The 21,868-nt window shown below is 34.7% G+C and overlaps 1 protein-coding gene across 1 annotated transcript; it reads left to right on the forward strand.

Moving 5' to 3' along the window:
- Nucleotides 405-845, forward strand: LOC108661926. The gene has a single exon (XM_018120918.1). The coding sequence runs from the start codon at nt 405-407 to the stop codon at nt 843-845; it is 441 nt and encodes a 146-aa protein (XP_017976407.1).

The following is a 21,868-nucleotide window of genomic DNA, read 5'->3' on the forward strand; positions in this document are numbered from 1 at the left end:
AGGTTTGTCTCACCACAACTCTAGTATTAAGCCTACTGCAAAGTACAGGGGGTTATATAGTATTTTGTGATGCATCACGGGTTGGTTTAGGGTGTGTATTAATGCAGCATGGGAAAGTGATTGCATATGCATCAAGACAACTTAAAAGGCATGGGCAAAATTACCCTGCACACGATTTAGAAATAGCTGCAATTGTGTTTGCCTTAAAGATTTGGAGACATTACCTATATGGTTAGACTTGCGAGATATATACAGACCACAAGAGTTTAAATTATATATTTCAGCAGAGGGATCTTAACTTGTGGCAAAGTAGGTGGATAGAGTTGCTTAAGGATTATGACTATTCCATTCTCTATCATCTCGGTAAGGCTAATGTAGTGACAGATGCCTTAAGTTAAAAATCGATGGGGAGTCTAGCACATATATCTGTAGGAAAAAAATCCTTGATTCGGGAGATGCAAGGTTTAGGAGATATGGGTGTGTATTTTGAAGTTTTAGAGACAAATGCATTGTTAGAACATTTTAGAGTTAGGCCTATCTTAATAGACAAGATCAGAGAAGCCCAAGGTAAAGATGAGTTCATAACTAAGGCCTTGGAAAACCTTCAGGGAAGGAAAGGAAAAATATTTACTAAAGGCACAGATGGATTATTGAGGTATGGGATCAGACTTTATGTGCCCGATAGTGATGGATTGAGGAGAAAAACATTGAAGGAGGCACACATGGTATTCTATGTGGTACATCCAGGAGCTATAAAGATATATCAAGACTTGAGAAAGGTATATTGGTGGGAAGGACTCAAGAAAGATGTAGTTGAGTTTATCTCCAAGTGCCTAGTTTGTTAGCAGGTTAAAGTCGAGCACTAAAGGCCTGCAGGGCTATTATAGCCATTACTGGTGCCCGAATGGAAGTAGGAGCATGTTACAATGGATTTTGTAACGAGCTTGCCTCGAACTAGTGAGGGTTATGACTTGATTTGGATCATAATAGACCTGTTAACGAAGTCAGCCCATTTTCTTCTAGTTAAGACTACTTACAGGGCTGCCCAGTATGCTCGAGTTTATGTGGATGAGATAGTACGATTTCATGGTATTCCCATTTCTATAGTATCTGACAAAGGGACAGTTCACCAATAGGTTCTAGGGTAAGTTGCAAGAAGCTCTTGGCACTAAGTTAGATTTTACCACAGCTTTCCACCCTCAGACTGATGTATAGACTGAACGAACAATACAAACGTTGAAAGATATGCTGAGGGCATGTGTAATAAACCTTAGGGTCAGATGGGATCGGTATCTACCCTTAGTGGAGTTTGCTTACAACAATAGCTTCCAAGCTAGCATCCAAATGACACCATTTGAGGCATTATATGGATGGAAGTGCAGATCACCCATTGGGTGGCTAGAGGTGGGAGAAAGGAAACTCTTGGGGCTAGAATTGGTACAGGATGCCACCGAGAAAATACACATGATTCGTCAGAGGATATTATTAGCACAAAGTAGACAAAAGTCATACGCTGATAATAGACAGAGAGACTTAGAATTTCAAGTGGGGGATCATGTATTTTTGAAGGTCTCACCAACAAAAAGGGTAATGAGATTTGGCAAGAAAGGAAAATTAAGCCCTCAGTATATAGGACCCTTCGAGATCTTAGAAAAGATTAGAGCAGTAGCATACCGTTTGGCACTATCGCTAGACCTCTCGAATATCCATCCGGTGTTTCATGTGTCAATGCTTAGGAAGTATAACCCGGATCCATCTCATATAACATGGTATGAAACCATTTAGTTGAGAGACGACTTAACCTATGAAGAGTAACCAGTGTCTATCCTTGATAGGCAAGTCAAAAAACTCCATCCAAAGGATGTAGCCTCAGTGAAAGTGTTGTGGCCAAACCACACCAGTAAAGAGGTAGAGTGGGAAGCCGAAAAGGAGATGAGAGCAAAGTATCCGCACCTCTTTAATACATAGAGGTACACTACCTTGTAGTTAGATTTAAATTCGAGGACCGAATTTCTTTTAGTGGGGGAGAATGTGAAACCTTGACCTCCATAGATATGTAACTAGAAGTAGATGCGATAACACAAAGTAAGGGTAATTTTGTCATTTTCTTTGGTGAGCTCCTAGAAGTCAGTTTTCTAATATTATTAAGGCCTAAGTAGGCCTAAGGAATAAATGAGTGATGCATACAATAATGAAATAAGTGAAGAAAATGGAAATAATGATAATTTTCATGATAGGGGTAAAATGGTCATTTTTGGTCTCGGGTCTAAAATTTTAAGTTTTCATGAACCCAAGTACCTATAATCTATTATGGACCTTTTCTTAGTGTCAAAAGAGTAAAAAGTTTGAACCAAGTGGAAGAAGAAGGCAAAGTTAACTACTGAATGGCATTTTTGTAAATAAAAGGAACTTTAGTCAACTATAGGATAAATATCAAAAATTTTCAGCAACTTCTTCTTTTTCTTCCCATATCTTCTCTCCATTTCACATTCTTTATCTTCCATGGAAGCCTCCTTTAAGAAAAAAAAACCTCCATGACTTCCTCAAGTTAAACCCCAATTTTCATGCTTTTGTGCACCTTTTCACAAAGTCCTTTGTGCTCTTTTACTCTTCCACCTTAAAACCCTCAAAAGTCTTACCTTAACACTTTCTGTCACTAGCTAGGTGTTTTAGAGAGAGAAAGAGAGACTTTTTATAATAGCTTGAGAAATTTTGAAAATGAATTCAATTACAAATCTACTAAGGTGAGTAATGAAATTGAGTTGATTTTTGAGTTGTTGAGAATGGCTAGTGGCTAGATTTGTGAGTGTTTTGTAGTTGAGGTTGTTTATTCATCTTTAGTATGACTAGAATAGTGAAAATAAATAGCCACTTAATGGTAATTGGAAGCTAGTTAGGTATAACTAGTAGAACATAATTTAGGAAATAGACTTTAGAATTTATATGTCAAGCCCAACTCTATAATATATTTTCCATATTGTATAGGTACTTGATAGAATGTCTGCATACTTGAATGCCTCAGAAATCGTTAAAAGACGATATTGTACCTAATGGTACAATTAAGTTGATTTAAGCCTCGAACTAGTCCAAATAGAGATTTTAAGATGAAATTGAGAATTTTAAAACCCCATAATGACTTAATATGGTGATTCGGAGTTCGAGGATTAATTTGGAGTCAAATTGGAATTTTCATGAAGTAAGGGCAAAATGGTCATTTTGCCACCCAAGGGCAAAATTGGAATTTTACACCACCTAACACTTGTCAAGCCCTTGAATTTTACCTATTATACTTTGGATAGTTGAGATATTTTATGTGGTGGTGGGAGAATGCTTAATTATTAAGTTTAAAAATGGACCAATGGGATGGTGACAAGTGGCAAGTTTTCATTTCTTTATAATTTACATTAAAAACCAGCACAAACCTCTCTTATTTCATTCTTCATGTTTGGCCTCACCAAGGAAAAGAGGAAAGAAAAAAAGAACAAACCCTAGTGAGCAAAAATTCAAGGGAAAATTGGTGGATTTCAAGGTATTAAGCAAGTAAAGGTAAAATTGCTTGATTTTAGCTTGTGATCTACCTTTCCTATGCATTCTTTTTCATTTTCCATGGTTGAGAATCAAGTTTGCATGAGGATACCTTTGCTGGCCGGACATGGGGGGAGGAGTTTTGATCTTGGATTTAGCTAGATTTCATGTTACTCTAGTGTTTTTAGTTGTTTGGTGATGTGTAGCATAAAGAGCAAACAAGAAAAATTCATGTCCTTCCAATACCCTTATTGGCCGAATCTTCCTTACGGTATGTTGATGGTGGATTTGATTTTATTTCAAGTGATTTGGTTAGGAATTATGATTTATGGTGTAAAAATCAAGTGTGAAAAACCATAGTGTTTATGCACCCATCATGGCCGAATTTTCCAAGAGAAAATGTTGAGGATGATTTTGCTATAATTCATGTTATCTAGCTTATATTTGATGATTTGGAGTATTAGAAGTGAAATGAATTTATTTGGAGTCAATTTGGATGTTGTGGTTAAATCAAAGGTGAAGAGTTCGAATTAGGTCGAAAACGGATCCATTCCGATCACCCTTGAACCAACATGAATTCCATTTTTAAGTGACTATCCAAACAACCTCATGCATTCATATAGAGCCTGAAATAGATTTATAATGATATGACACAATATATTGAATTATTTGTCGTGTATTGTGTATAGGTGGTGAGTCCTCTAACAAGGGTAAAGACATTAAGCCAAAGGACCAAGAATAGGAGTATTTCGAACTCCCGATATTGTGAGTAACCTTATTATCGTCTTAATTATCTAAAGTAGGTTTTATTCGTTTTTTATGATTTTATAGAAAAATGAGTTTAAATGGTAAATCCTTATGTTTTTTAAGTAAAATGTGATTAAATGAAATGAGTTTTATAAATCATTTTGAAATTGAATGATGATTTTAGAAATTGAGTAATTTGAGGCTGTTTGATTGTGTTGTAAATTTATGGTTTGAATTGAATGGCTTATGGTGATATTGGCATGAATGGCTGAATTGGAAATTTTGTTGAATATATGATCTGTTTTGCTTTGCCTTGACAGGCTGCTAATATTATATTAGCCATGTTATGCTACCGAAATTTTATTGATTTGGTTTGTTATGTATTTAGCTTATTGCAATGGGCGGGTTTCTGTGGACCAACCTATTAGAGGGGCATGGTCAACCCCGTTATATTTACCTTAGTGCGAGAGGCATGGAAGGTATCTCTTAAGGTAAAGCTTTAGAGTTCACTGCACGCTAAATGTCACGACCCAGAACTCCATCGTGCCCATGACAATAGCCTAATTGTCTCGATCGACACTCATTACCTAGATTGTCAATCAGAACCCCGCAAGGCTTTAATATCAGTTTCTCTTTTCCTCGGTGAGCAACCATTACCAAATATCATGTTCTAAAAGAATTTAAGCTATTTCCAACTGAAATCAATAATAAAATGATTTTTGTCCCACAGGGGCTTTTTGGTCATTTTTTCTTAAAAGTTTCGAAACCAGTTAAAAAAGTAGTATGACAGTATAAAACACATAATTCATAATCAAAAATAAATTTAAACGTCTAAAACTTTCATTTAAAATGAAATTATAACTATTTGAATATAATAAAGATATAGAATAAAATATTCAATTTTTTCATAAAATAATATTTTTAAAACACTGCGCAAATAATTTTTACAACGAAAAAGCAAAATAAATTCATTTATATTGTAATATAGATAACCAAAGTATAAAACTAAATTTGCAGTGACACGTGAGCCCACGTACGACTAAAAGTGTCAAAAGAATTGAACCTACATATTTTGAGGATGCCAATCCAATTGTAGTCCTCGATGAAATGAGCTATTTACCGACTATCCTGATACTTGAAATGGGTAGAAAGGAGGGTGGTGAGATTATAAAATCCTAGTGAGTAAACAAATATCATTTAAAATATCTAAAGGCGAGTAAAATGTGACTATTAAAATATTTCATCAAACTGTAATTTATCATTTTTCAACTTATTTCAACCAAATGAAATCAATTTATTTAAATCAAGTAATTAGTATGGCTTATGAATTTCTTAAAAAGCTTGGCTCATGCCAAAAATTATTATCATACTCAGTTATCTGGGATACCTTGGCCGAGGGCTATCTCAACTGAGTCCACCAAGGCTATTAGAAAGTCATGTATGCATAAAACATGTTTTCATTTTGAAAATATGGTCGTTCCTTGGCGTTAGCCTAGCTCACCTTCACATGGTTGTTTGACTTAAAGTGAACTCTAAAATCATACCTCGGGAGTTACCCTACTCGCCTCTCCAACCGAGGTAAAATATAACGGGGTTTACCGTGCCCCTTTAATAGGCTAGTCCACGGAAACCCCTACAATAAGGTAAACCCACCATACAATAAAATTTTGACCGCATGACAGGGCTAATATATTACTACCCAGCCTGCAAGGGTAAAATAAAATAATTCATACAATTCATAAAACACAGCCTAGCCAGTCATGCCAACACAATAACATAAGCCATCAATTCAATCTTAAATTTACAACATATCAGTGGTCTCCAATTACTCTATTTTCAAAATCATCATTCAGTTTCCAAAATAATTTATAAAATCTTTTTATTTAAACTCATTTTTGTTTATAAAACCTAAAATTTGCCATTTAAACTCATTTTCATAAAATTTCACCAAAACCGATTAAAAACATACTTTGGATAATTAAAATGATGGTAAGGTTACTCACAGTACTAGGAGTTCGATATACTCCTATTCCCGATCTTCGGGCACAATCTCTTTACCCTTGTTAGAGGGCTCACCACCTATACATCATACGTGACACAAATTTCAATATATTGTGTCAATTTATCATAAACTATTTCAGGCTCTCTAAATCTAAATGAATGCATGCGATGGGATGCAAAATGTCTGATTAATCACTTAAATGTGATATTCGACCTAAGTCACACTATACTTGGCCTAATCGGCTAAAATCTCCAATTTAACTCCAAATCAATTCTTCTCACTTTCTACACTCCAATTATACCTAAACTACCTCAGTGACTGTGAATGAGATTCAATTTATCAGTCTCGGGTCAATAATCACACATGTCTATACGTTAAGCAAAAATTTGAATTTTCACACCAAAATTTTCCATTTAATTTCTAGCCTCACCAAACATCAAATATCACCAAAATATCATAAAATATCATCAATTTCAGCCACAATATCCTCCCTAGAAAATTCGGCCAATGATGGGTAATGGGAGAAAATGAATTTTTCTTGTTGGTTTGTTTCTAGACATGATAAACTAACTAAAAACACTAACATAACTTAGAATCAAATCAATCCAACTTCATTCTCTCTCCATACCCATTCCAACCAGCCATGAATTCACCATGAAAACATGAAATCTAACCATGGAAAATGAAAAAGAAAGCATGGGTAGTGTAAATCACAAGTCAAAATCAAGAAATTTTACCTTTATTAGCTTAATCCCTTGAAATCCCACACTTTTTCTTCAATTTTCCCACCTAGGGTTCTTGTTTTTTTCCTTTCCTCCTTTGTTCTTCTTTGGCCAGCCATATGAATGAGAAATGGGCTGATTTTGTGTTAATTTTAAAGCTAAATATTTAATGGTTATAAATATGCCATGTGTCACCATTTCATGGTCCATTTTTATTTCTTAACTATTAAGCTTTCTCTCTACACCATATAAATTTCTTCAATTATCCATGATAAAATTGGATAAAATCCATATGCTGGACAAGTGTTATGGTGGTGGAAAATTATAATTTTGCCCCTAAGGCGACAAAATTACCATTTTACCCCTATACTCTGAAAAATATCAGGATCACCATTTTTCACTTCTCAACCTCAAATCATACTCCAATAAGTCAAATATGATCAAAATCTTTAAAAAAAAATTCCCATTTTGTCATCAAGTGGCAAAATTACCATTTTGCCCATAGATAGTGAAATTTTCTATTTGACTCTAAATTGATCCTCGAACTCAAAATCACCATATTAAACCATTTTGGGACTTTAAAATTCTTAATTTCATCTTAAATCCTCTATTTGATCTAGTTCGAGGCTTAAATCAACTTTGTTGTACCTCTAGGTACAATACCGAATTTTGTAAATTTTTCGGGACTCTCCTAGCATGCAAACATGCTATCCATCACATGTATGTTATGACAAATATTTTACAGAGTCAGGCTTGACATCTTCTCCCCCACTTGGATCAACCTTATGATTCTTCTTCATGATCGATTTCGACATCCGACTAAATATTAATATTTTAATATTATTTCATTAATAAAATATTATTTTATTTTAAAAATTTTATCTTGTCTCTTTGGTTCCCAAAGTTCCTTATTATGCCTCAATTCGCATCCGACCAACTTTATTTATCACCATATCAAAGTATGGGGCATTTCACTAAACCACCACATGAGGGTGAACTCAGCCAACGCGAAGGAACAACTATGTTTTAAAACGTACAAATATGGTTTATGGATATATGTCTTTTCTTTAACAGCCTTGGCAGACTCGGTTGGATGCCTCTGATCCAAGTATCCCCGAGAATGAGTTTTCGCTTGAGCCAAGCTTTTAAGAGATTCATAAGGCTCGTTGTATATTTTGGATGAAATGTAACTAGTTTAAATGATTTGAAATGTGTTTTGATGTTATGAACCATCTTAGGATGATCTATTTTAATCGTCTCTATTTACTCGACTTTAGATATTTTAGATGATGTTTGTTTACTTACTGAGTTTATATAAACTCACCACCCTCATTTCCACTCATTTCAAGCTCAGGACAGTTAGTAGATAACTGATTTCGTCGAGGGCTACAGTTGGATTTGCATCCTCAAAAATCATAGGTTCACAGCCTTCGTTACTTTTGGACATTCGGGGGTCCACACATCATTGTAAATTAAATTACATACTCTGGTTATCTGTATTACTATATGTACGAATTTATTTTGCTTTTACGCTACAAAAATTATTTACGGATATCTCTATAAATGTTGTTTCATAAGAAAATGGAATATTTCATTTAATATTTTTATTTTATTCTAATACCTATCATTTCACTTTAAATGAATGTTTTAGACATCTAAACTTATTTTTGGTTATGAAATATGTATCGTTCACTCATATACTACAATTTAGATGGTTTCGAAATGTTTAAAGAAAAATGACCAAAATACCCTTGTGAGACGAAAATTATTTTTTTATTGTTTCGATTTGGAAATAGCGTATAATCTTTTAAAATATGATGTTTAGCAATTATTGCTCACAGGGGAGGTGCGAAAACTGATATTAAGCCTTGCGAGGTTTCGATTGACATTCCGGGTAATGAATGTCTATCGGGATATCACGACGGTTGTTACGGGCTTGAAGGGAGTACCAGGTCGTGACAATTCAGTTGGTATCAGAGCTTTTGGTTTTAAAGTTATTTTAAAAATTTATAGTGTTAGTGTGGCCCCAAGTTAAGTTAGGTTAGGTTGAGTCGAATGCATGCATTTGCATATAGAAACCTACCAGTTCTTGTGATGCGTAAATAATTAAGAAATTACTGCTTGATTGCATATAGGTTTTGATGTGCGCTAGTTGCACACACCATGTCTAGGAGAGACGGTAGTCTCAATGCCTCTCATAGTATTAGCGAGGGATCGCTAGATTCTACTACTAGGAGCCGATGGCAACCCGAACCAAGTAGTCCAAAAATTGCCTCGCCTAGGATTCCTATTAATTGGATTCCACCAGATTTGGAGATGAGGGTTCGCAAAAAAGAAAGCGTCGACCCTTGTAAGACCATTGAAAGTGCTGATAGTAATGACATTAATGTAAGCATGAGAAATTCCCTTTTGAAAGAGTCTAAGGAATACGCTGAAAAAAAGGGGAAAATAATGATAGCCGAAGGGGATTATCATCCTATAAAGGTATCTGTATCTGTTGTTCTACACTTTCCTCCAAGCGAAAAGAGTAATGTAAGGGAACAACAAGAAAAGAATAAGGAGAAAGTAACTGTTGTAAATCATCGCCCTAGGAAGGTATCTGTTGTACGACATTTTCCTCCCGGTTGTGGAAGAAATGCTACACTTGTGAGTTATGAGGAATGTAGGAGAATACAGCAAGCTTGGATTAAGGAACAAAGGAGAAAATCTCAAGAGGAGGAGGATGATCCTGAAAAAGATCCTAAAGATACTTAATACCTTCATTGAAGCTCGTATCACCATAAATTTGGGCAAGTGTCGTTTAAGGCAAAATGTAATAGTTATCTGTACAAAAAAGTTAATAGTTTGGCTTTTAAAGTGTACGACTAGAATGTATTATAAAGTAGCTGTTTAAGTGACTGGATGTATATGGGAATCTTTTGGTAGGACAGAAGTGGATTAGCATTATGACTATTAAGGAAAGATATTTATCTTAGTGGCATGGTTGATCATCTTAGATAATTATTGAAGACTGATGTCGAAAGTCATTAATGATTCAAGCAATTACCCTAATTAACAATGAATATATTTTGCAATACAAAGAAATGGATACTGATTAACGTGATGAACTTTTGGGGTGATAACCCTAGATTTTGACGAGATATAAAAGGCCATTTGAATTGATGATGTTTGTTGAAAATTATTACTTATCGTAGTATGTGAGTTTTTGATATTATTCTGAATGCAAAGCTAAATAAAATTCTGGTTTATGGGACAAATTGTATTAGAGACGATGATTCCAGAGCAAACACATTGAACTAGGGGACTATGTTAGAATAAGCGGGTTCAGTGTGTGGTAATTGCACAGGATATTGGGAAACAATGTGGTAAGACTGACAATCAATCATGGAGATGTGAAATTGGGAATATTAATTGTAGTTACAATTCGAAAAGATATGGAAGGGATTAATGAGGCTCTAGATGACACTTTGAGTGATTAATGTGATTAAGTTAAGGATCATAACTCTAAGTATGGAGGGAATTATAAAATGATGCCATAATATTATGAAATGATAATTTGACACAAATATGGTCCATTGGAGGTAAATGATGGAACTTGAGAAAGATAAATTCTTGATTAATAAGGATTGCGAGTGTAAAGTGTGGAGAAAGACAAACTGTTTTCATAGTAATTATATTGAAAGTCAATAAATTATTGGAGTACAAGACAAGGAAGATAATTAGATATGGACGACAACAAATTTGAGGAATGCTTTGGATAGTGAACAAATTATGTGTGGGGTGGTATATGTTTCTTGAATTCATTACACCATATGGAAAGGATGTTTTAAGGTAGGATATCATGAATGATGATGAAAGTCAAAATATGACATGAGTTGAAAGTATTAACTTGGCTTAGTGTGTATGACAAGCAAATAGAAGGTACCTATGCTTATGGAATTCATTATATATGCCTAAAAGGGAAACCCAATGGTTGAGGATGATTGATGTAGTGACCTTGAATGCAAACAAATGGCTTTGATGAGGGAATTTCTAGTAATCACAGTGCTGCTGCACTGACTGTTCAGCGCTGTAATGCTATGAATATCTCATGTCTATGATGCATGAGCAAGATGGGAGTGACATGATAATGAGCTTACAAGTTGAATTTCGGTCATTGGTCATTGAGCTTTGTTATTTGGGAGTTTTAAATGTTCTGGGGAATGTTAACCTGAATGAATTGAAAAGTTTCTTTATCTCCTTGTATATGGGCATATAATTAAAAGAGAAATTAAAAGATTCTTGAAATGGCTACATTGAGATAAGATAACAAGTGATGGAAGTGTGAATGAAGGATTACAAGGGCGATACAAAAAACGAGTTTATATAGAATATCGTTATGAGAATTTACAATTCTTATCTTGACTCAGTTAAATGAAAAGGGTTAGTAACAACACAAGGCCAATTGTGTGATACCCTAGAAACCTATGAAGATGAGTTAGGGATTGAATGGATGAATGCGTATTTATATACCTATAAGAATAAATGCACATTTATAGAATGACATACTCGAGATATTAAGGAGAAAATAAAAGATTAATTGTTTCAGGAATGCACAAACATCTTTGAGAAGAAATTTCTAATCCTGTACGACAAGTATGAAATGTGAGATTTTTAAAACTGGCTAAGGAGCCTAACGGCTAAGTCACAGGTTAAGTGATTACATGTTGTGAGATATAAGTTTAAGATAGGTATCCCCAAGGAAATACTCAAGAGGAGTTCTGCTATGGATTTTGTGAAAGTAAGTATTAAGTTATGTGGCTATAAAGAGGAAGCCGTAAGTTGGAAGTGAAATTCGTATTGACATTGAAAAGTACTTAAGAAGAACTTTGTTTCAAGTCTTGCAATTCCAAGTACAAACTGCAAATTGGTCCAAGAAGAATGATGTCACATTAGTATGGAAAAATTGAACAAAAGATGATTGAAGTTTACCTTGATAATGAAGTCAGATAACGAAAATTTCCTAATATATTATGGGAATTGGAATTCGAAAAATGCTTGAGGCATATATGATTCAAATGAGTCTAAGTCTTAAGTGACAAATCAATATCGGAATGCAATAAGGATACAATATATGTAAGAGGCATGAAAGATAATTGAGGAATAAGGATGACTTTTAGGAATTATGGTATTGCATAACATGCAATGGTTGAGTCAAGGAAAAATTTTTGAAGCATCAATGACATTATAAAGCATACATGCATATTAGATTACAATTCAATGAAAATGACATTGTGATGCAATGATATATAGTACAAGGAAGCTTAAGTATATAATTGGGAATGATAAGAAAAGAGTAAAAAACGTGTACATGACGTGAAGCTAAGTATAGACATAAAGAGAGCAATCTGGAATCGATTATACCCAATGTTCGTAAGTTAAATATGAAAATTTTGACATGAATTATGAAAATTATTCTATTGAATCTTGGTTATGAATGGGAATGAACAAAGGGAAATTAGTCTGAAGGCACTTGAGAACAAGGACCTGTGTACATAATGACGAATATGGACATCTGAATATGCGTGTGCATATGTATGTGTGGAGTTAGTAATGTACCCAACTAAAGTGCAGAATGGTTCTTAGTGGTTCAAGACTTGAACTCAATATATTTGATGAGTTGCATAGATAATGTAACAATCAAGAATCCTGTCAGAACTTGACTTATGGTGACCTAAGGAGTTTTAGGGAAATAGTTAAGGAAATGTAATCTATAGTACGGTTAAGCCATATGAAATGGACTAATAGGATTAAGAAGATTGTAATTTCCTAAATGCAAGGTAAACATGAAGTATGTGGGAATAATTGAAGCCATTAACCTTCCTTAACGTTGAGGATATATACAAGAATGAGTATGGAATGTTAATGATACTGTAAACTACACAATATTGTATGAGGATGGGATGAATGAATGAATGTCAAGAAGTTTGATAAGGAATGAAGTAATAAGATGGTGATTGGTATACATAAATAAATATAAAATACAATCGAAATTGGTATGATTGAGATGGAGTTATGGTTCAAATTTAATGATAGTAATAAAAGCATGCTTGGTGTCTCGATATAAGAGATCATTATTGTGAAGGTTACTGTTGATCTGATTCTAAAGGATAATGATAAACATAAGTGACGTACTCAAGTTCAATTGGAGGTAAACGAGGTGAACAAATAAAAAATCCCCATAAAAGGTGATGACGTAGGAAGTCGAGCACTAGATGAGAAGCCAATACCCCCATCTTTTTTCCAAGTCCGATAAGTGAAATTTTGAGGTCAAAATTATATTTTAAGGGGGGTAGTGCTATCAAGCCCAACTCTATAATATACTTGCCATATTGTATAGGTACTTGATAGAATGTCTGCATACTTGAATGCCTCAGAAATCGTTAAAAGACGATATTGTACCTAATGGTACAATTAAGTTGATTTAAGCCTCGAACTACTCCAAATAGAGATTTTAAGATGAAATTGAGAATTTTAAAACCCCAGAATGACTTAATATGGTGATTCGGAGTTCGAGGATTAATTTGGAGTCAAATTGGAATTTTCATGACGTAGGGGCAAAATGGTCATTGTGCCACCCAAGGGCAAAATTGGAATTTTATACCACCCAACACTTGTCAAGCCCTTGAATTTTACCTATTATACTTTGGATAATTGAGATATTTTATGTGGTAGTGGGAGAATGCTTAATTATTAAGTTTAAAAATGGACCAATGGGATGGTGACAAGTGGCAAGTTTTCATTTCTTTGTAATTTACATTAAAAACCAGCACACACCTCTGTTATTTCATTCGTCATGTTCAGCCTCACCAAGGAAAAGAGGAAAGAAAGAAAGAACAAACCCTAGTGAGCAAAAACTCAAGGGAAAATTGGTGGATATCAAGGAATTAAGCAAGTAAAGGTAAAATTTCTTGATTTTAGCTTGTGATCTACCTTTCCTATGCATTTTTTTCATTTTCCATGGTTGAGAATCAAGTTTGCATGAGGATACCTTTGCTGGCCGGACATGGGGGGAGGAGTTTTGATCTTGGATTTAGCTAGATTTCATGTTATTCTAGTGTTTTTAGTTGTTTGATGATGTGTATCATAAAGAGCAAACAAGAAAAATTCATGTTCTTCCATTACCCTCATTGGCCGAATCTTCCCTATGGTATGTTGATGGTGGATTTGATTTTATTTCAAGTGATTTGGTTATGATTTAATGATTTATGGTGTAAAAATCAAGTGTGAAAAACCATAGTGTTTATGCACCCATCATGGTCGAATTTTCCAAGAGAAAATGTTGAGGATGATTTTGCTGTAATTCATGTTATTTAGCTTATATTTGATGATTTGGAGTATTGGAAGTGAAATGAATTTATTTGGAGTCAATTTGGATGTTGTGGTTAAATCAAAGGTGAAGAGTTCGAATTAGGTCGAAAACTGATCCATTCCGATCACCTTTGAACCAACGTGAATTCCATTTTTAAGTGACTATCCAAACAACCTCATGCATTCATATAGAGCCTGAAATAGATTTATAATGATATAACACAATATATTGAATTATTTGTCGTGTATTGTGTATAGGTGGTGAGTCCTCTAACAAGGGTAAAGACATTATGCCAGAGGACCAAGAATAGGAGTATTTCGAACTCCCGATATTGTGAGTAACCTTATTATCGTCTTAATTATCTAAAGTATTTATTATTTCTTTTTTGTGATTTTATAGAAAAATGAGTTTAAATGGTAAATCCTTATGTTTTATAAGTAAAATGTGATTAAATGAAATGAGTTTTATAAATCATTTTGAAATTGAATGATGATTTTAGAAATTGAGTAATAGGAGACTGTTTTATTGTGTTGTAAATTTATGGTTTGAATTGAATGGCTTATTGTGATATTGGCATGAATGGCTGAATTGGAAATTGTGTTGAATATATGAATTGTTTTTATTTGCCTTGACAGGCTGGTAATATTATATTAGCCATGTTATGCTGTCGAAATTTTATTGATTTAGTGGGTTATATATTTAGCTTACTGTAGTGGGTAGGTTTCTATGCACCAGCCTATTAGAGGGGCACGGTAAACCCCGTTATATTTACCTTAGTACGAGAGGCGCAGAGGGTATCTCCTAAGGTAAAGCTTTAGAGTTCATTACACACTAAACCACCATGTGAGGGTGAACTCAACCAACGCCAAGGAACGGCTATGTTTTAAAATGTACAAATTTGATTTATGGATATATGTCTTTTCTTTAACAACCTTGGCGGACTCGGTTGGATGCCTTTGATCCAGGTATCCTCAAGAATGAGTTTTGGCACGAGCCAAGTTTTTGAGAGATTCATAAGCCTTGTTGTATATTTTGGATGAAATGTAACTAGTTTAGATGATTTGAAATGTGTTTTGATGTTATGAACTATTTTATGATAATCTATTTTAATCATCTTCATTTACTCGACTTTAGATATTTTAGATGATGTCTGTTTACTCACTAAGTTTATATAAACTCACCACCCTCCTTTCCACTCATTTCAGGCTCAGGATAGTCAGTAGATAGCTGATTGTGTCGAGGGCTACAGTTCGATTTTCATCCTAAAAAATTGTAGGTTCACAGCCTTCGTTACTTTTGGTCATTCGAGGGTCCACACGTCATTGTAAATTAAATTACATACTCTGGTTATCTGTATTACTGTATGTACAAATTTATTTTTCTTTTACGCTACAAAAATTATTTACGGATATCTCTATAAATATTGTTTCATAAGAAAATGGAATATTTTATTTAATATTTTTATTTTATTCTAATAGCTATCATTTCACTTTAAATGAATGTTTTAGACATCTAAACTTATTTTTGGTTATGAAATATGTATCTTTCACTCATAGACTACATTTTTAAATGGTTTCGAAATTTTTGAGGAAAAATGACCAAAATACCCTTGTGAGACGAAAATTATTTTTTTATTGCTTCGATTTGGAAATAGCTTATAATTTTTTAAAATATGATGTTTGGTAATTATTGCTCACAAGGGAGGTGCGAAAATTAATATTAAGCCTTGCGAGGTTTCAGTTGGCATTCCGGGTAATGAATGTCTATAGGGACATCGCGACGGTTGTCACGGGCTCGAAGGGAGTACCGAGTCATGACGTTATAGTTATGTGAATTGAGTTAATTGTGATGTTATTACGTGTGATAGGTTCCAACGAGGCCTCACACCTCCACACGGAGCATTAGTCGAAGTTGGAGTCGATCCACAAGCATTAACAAAGACATGTGAGTTAACTTGCGTTAAAAATGTTTTGGAGTAAATGATTTTGTGCTTGATTGAACTACTTGAAATATTTTATTGGTTTTTCTTTAAAATTGCATGGGAACAAGCCCTTGAAGAAATGTTGTATGTTGTAAATGTGTAATATAATGAATCCTTGTACTCCTATATTATGTGGATATATATATGTTGTGTATGGATAATTAATATTGTGTAATAATTATAACTGCGCATGTGTGGTGTAGGAGTGCACATGCCGGTGATGACGGGGTGTGGGAGTGTGAATGATGATATTGCCTGTGCGCGATGTGGGGGACCACACAATGGCATTAGCTGTGTGCGATGTGGGGGAGCACATGATGGTATTAGCTGTGCGCAATGTGGGGGTGCACACGATGACTCCGGCTATGTGTGGTGTGGGAGTGCACATGAGCTGGGTGAGGCAGTGATGTTATATGTGTTTATATATATATATATATATATATTGGCTATATCGAGAGGTTTGAAATTAATATGCTTTTGCATTGAATATTGAATGTTCAAATTGTTACATGCTTCCAAATTGAATTGCATTGTAGCAAAACTGGATTTTTATTGTGACAAAAATTCTTCTAACTTAATTGCCCTGTTTCTCTCTGTAACAAAATTCATTCTCATTGTAGCAAGAAACTCTCAAGTGCTGGGGAATTTCATGGCTCGGATTTTCGTTGCAGCGAAAATGCATTCTCGCTACAACGAGAAACTCTTAGGTGGTTGGGTAAAAATGCTTCTCGGATTTTTACTGCAGTGAAAATGCATTCTCGCTGCAATGAGAAACTCTCGGGTTGTTGGTTCAAAATTTTACCCTGAAGTTCGTTGCAGCGAGATTCGTTCTGCTATGCTTGCCTTGCTTAAACTGTACTGTACTTTTCACTCTTTAACTTCTTTATTGATTATTGATTTTTCAATGCTAAGGCACTAAATGATCAAGAGTTGAATTAAGGGGTTTTAACAAGAAATTGAGCTAAATTGTAGTGTTTCAACATAAGTGCATCATGTTTTCTAAAACTTCCCGTATTAATGCTTGTTCCCTTCTTATTGTCACAACCCAAATTTCGGGCCATGACCAGCGCATGGGCCCAATGGAAATAGCCCACTAAGCCCAAGCAAGCCTATTTACATGATCTGTTCATTACTCCATCAAAATTACTGAAGTCATATTTCATAACTTTGAATCAAAATAATATTAAACATTGCCAACTCATAGTGGCATATCGATCAAGTATATATATATATATATGTATTGTCTATAACATGTATCTTAATAATTACATCAGTGTTGTCTATACATCTAAAAAAGAAGACTCGATTTCCAACGGAGTAACCATAGCGAAGGTGCAGCTACTGAATGCCATTGATACCTACCAAAAGATGGATACAAGTCTACGAGGACACCTCGTCCTAGTTACCGACTGCCTCTTGATCTGAAAACATGAAGTTGAAAATGATGAGTATAAACCTAGTGAGTGAACAAGAAAGGGAACAAGCAAACATTAAGGAATGTTTAATGAAATCATGATGCATTCATTTTTCAAAACAATGCAATTTGTTTTAGTCCTTATTAAAACCCCTCATGTAAACCCCACATGAGTAAATCACTTTATGAAAAGGGTCCATGCTCAACAAAGGATTTGGAGAGTGAAAACTTTAATAGCATTCATACCAATCAGGTCAGATAAACGATGGGTCCTCACTACAGCTGAAAGGCATTCTCGCTGAGGGTCAGAATGCCTTTCCGCTGCAGCGACACTTGACTTAAATTATCAGCTAGCCGAGGGTTTCTTAACTGGCTAAGGGTTTCTTAACTGGCCAAGGCTCACCAAACCTCCTCATTTTAAACTTAATTCATTTATTCCTTAATTTTGGAAGTCCATGCTCAACTGTGGTATCAAAGAAGTGGAAAATAGGGTAGCAACTGAACCAAATGAGGAGCAAAACAGAAAGTTTTTCATCGCAGCGAGATTTAATCTCGTTGTAGTGAAATTTTTGGTCATAAAACAGAAAGTTTCTCGCTGCAGCGAGAATGAATCTTGCTGCAGCGAGAAGCTACAGTAACATTCTCGCTACAACGAGATTTTTGGCTAGCCTTACCCCTCCAACCCAAGAGTTTCTCACTGCAATGAGAAACAGAGCAGCATGAAAAAGTTTCCTTTCTTACAAGAGAAAGCCATCCTGCTAAAATGACAAAAACAACATGAAACACATAAAGGTTTCCAAAGTTCAACATGCCAAATTCATATGCATTTCATTACAACCATATACCATATATGTATATATATATATATATATATATCAATCATCATACACACCCTCCCATCATCATCAACTCATATGCATCGGCTTATGTGCACTCCCACTAGCACATAGCTGGGTTAGCATCGGCTTATGCGCACTCCTACTTGCACATAGTTGGGTCAGCATCAGCTTATGCACACTCCTACTCACACATAGCCAAGTCAATATCATTACACAACATTATTCATATATATATCAACATAATGTAGTAATACAACAATCTATAACAGCCACATGTCACACATAGAGACAATTTATCAAAGGCTTGTTCCCAAGGCACCCGTTTTTAAGAAAGATTGAATAAGTCATTTACATTCCCAAAACAATTTTGAAATGCAAGTTCACTCACCGGTATTTGTTGAATCCTTTAGTCGACTCTAACTTCTCTACTTGTCCAAATGGGGCGATGGGGCTTCGTTGGAACTTATTATCACATTAGCATCACCATTAAGTCAAGCCACATACTTATGAATTATAAAAGCTTTTTCTTAGCTAGCTTCCATTTGCCATTAAATGGCTATCCATTTTCACTATCCTATCACTCCAAAGTGAATTAACAATCTCAACTACAAAGTATTCACAAGTCAAATCTATAGTCATTCTCAACACTAAAATTTCAACTCTAATTTACTACTCACCTTAATAGCTTTATAACTTTGAAATTCTTTCCAACAATTCTCCAAACTATTGTAAAGCTTCCTCTTTCTCTCTCTAAAACACCTAACTAGTGAGAAAAAGTATGGAAACAAGATTTTTCAAAGGTTTTAAAGTGAGAGAATGGAAGAGCACAAGGGTTTATGAAAGGGTGCACCAAAAGCATGAAAAGTGGAGCTATTTTGAGAGAGGTTATGGAGCTTTATATCAAGCTTTCATGAGGTTGGGAAGCAACATAAAAGAGAAGAAGAAGAAGAAGAAGCAAAGCTGCTGGAGAATGTAGAAGCTACTAGAAGAAAGAGATATTTATAGCCCAAGCTTATCCACTCCACTTAAATTACCAAAACGCCCCTCCACAAATTAGCTTATTCTCCTCCAATCTTTTATGAAATCTTTTACTCTTTTGAAACTAGGACAAGGTCCATAATGGTCTAAAAATGCTCGGGTTCATGAAAACTTAAAAATTTTGACTCGAGGTGAAAAATGACCATTTTGCCCCTACCATGAAAATCATCATCATTTTGATTTCCTTTGTCATTTTCCTTATTTAATCATCCATTTATGCCTTAGGCCTATTTCGGCCATAATATTGTTTAAAATTTACTTTTAGGGGCTTACTAAAGAACTAACGAAATTACCCCTAATCAGGGATATCACGTGTACTTCTATCTACGAGTCTATAAAGGTCAAGGTCTCACACTTATGTTCACTTACTGAGTTTATACTCACTCTTTTTCAACTTCATGTTTTTCAAATCCGGAGATAGTTGGAACCTAAAGTGAAGGGTCCACGTATATTCGCCATTTTGGTATGTATCACGGCATTCAGTAGCTGCACCTTCACCTAAGGTCACTCTACTGGAAGTCGAGAGTTTTTCACCTGTGTAAATATATGCATGATGTAAATCACTAAGATACATGTTACAACAGTGTGTTTGCATTCTAATTAATGTTGCCACTATGAGTTGGCAATAGTTGACATCGTTTTTGTAATACCCTGTATTTTGATACAATGGCTAATAAAGTTTATGGATACCAATTGAGGTTGATTACTGAGTTAAAAGGGTAATTTAGAAGTGAACCCATGAAATCTCAATCTCTATAAATACGCAACTAGAAGTAGATGCGATAATACAAACTAGGGGTAATTTCATAATTTCTTTTGGTGAGCTCTTGCGAGTGAGGTTTTTGATGCTATTAAGGTCTAAATAGGACTTAGGAATGAATAAATGATGTGTAATGATAAAAACCCGAAGAAAACTAGAAGTGACAATAATTTTCACAATAGGGGCAAAACGATCATTTTGCACCCCGGGTTAAAATTTTTAAGTTTTCATAGACCTGAGCATGTTTAGACTATTATGGACCTTGTCTTGGTATAAAAAGAGTAAAATGATTGCACCAAGGATTCAAGAAGAACAAGTTAATGTGCTAAGGGTATTTTTGTAATTTCAAGTGGAATGGATAAGCTTGAGCTATAAATATCTTTTTCTTCCAGCAGCTTCTTCATTCTCTAGCAGCTTCTTCTCATTTTTCTTCTTCCATCTCACGTTGCTTCCATCCTCTTTGGAAGCTTGCTTTGCAACTTCCATAACTTTCTCTCTCTAGCTCCAAATTTCATTCTTTTGCCCACTCTTTCATACGGTTTTTCATGCTCTTCCACTTTTACACCTTAAAACTCTCAAAAAGTCTTTGTTCAGCACTTTCTGTCACTAGCTGAAAGTTTTAGAGAGAGAAAAAGAGACTTGCCATAGTAGCTTGGAAGCTTTTGAAAAGGAATTCAACTACAAAAAAAAAAACACCAAGGTGAGAAATGAGTTAGAATTTAATTTTGTGTTAGAGATGGCTAGAAATTAGATTTATGGGCTGTTATATTTTTGATAGTTATATTGTGGGTGATAGGCTCCAACAAGGCCTCACATGTCCGTTTGAAGCAATAATCGAAGTTAGAGTCAATTAAAGATTCAACAAATATCGGTGAGTGAACTTGCATTAAAAAGGTTTTGGGATGTGTATACAAGTATGTTTGATTGAATCCCTAAAGTGTTTTATTTGTTTTATCTTCAAAACTAGTGCCTTGGGAACAAGCCTTTGATAAATTGTTTCTATATGTGACATGTGGCTGTTATGGATTGTTGTACTACTACATTATGTTGATATATATATATATATGAATAATGTTGTGTAATGATATTGACCCGGCTATGTGTGAGTGGGATTGAGCATAAGTCGTTGCTGACCTGACTATGTGCGAGTAGGAGTGCGCATAAGCCATTGCATATGAGTTGATGATGATGGGAGGGTGTGCATGATGATTGACATATATATATATATATATATATACATATATTGTATATGGTTATAATGCATGTGAAATTTTGGCATGTTGAACTTTAGAAACTTTTGAGCATTTCATGTTGAAATTGGCATGATGAATCTTGAGAATGTCCCATTTTCTTGCAAATTGAGTTCACTGCAAGACCAAATGGATTTTTAGTGCAAAGGAGGTCCTTTTTACACTTAGGTACCCTACTTCTCGTTGCAACGAGAAACATTCTGTTTTGGCAGCCAGAAACTCACTGCAGCGAGAAACTC

The sequence above is a fragment of the Theobroma cacao genome, chromosome 5 (genome assembly GCF_000208745.1).
Source record: "Theobroma cacao cultivar B97-61/B2 chromosome 5, Criollo_cocoa_genome_V2, whole genome shotgun sequence".
NCBI classification, from domain to species: Eukaryota; Viridiplantae; Streptophyta; class Magnoliopsida; order Malvales; family Malvaceae; genus Theobroma; species Theobroma cacao.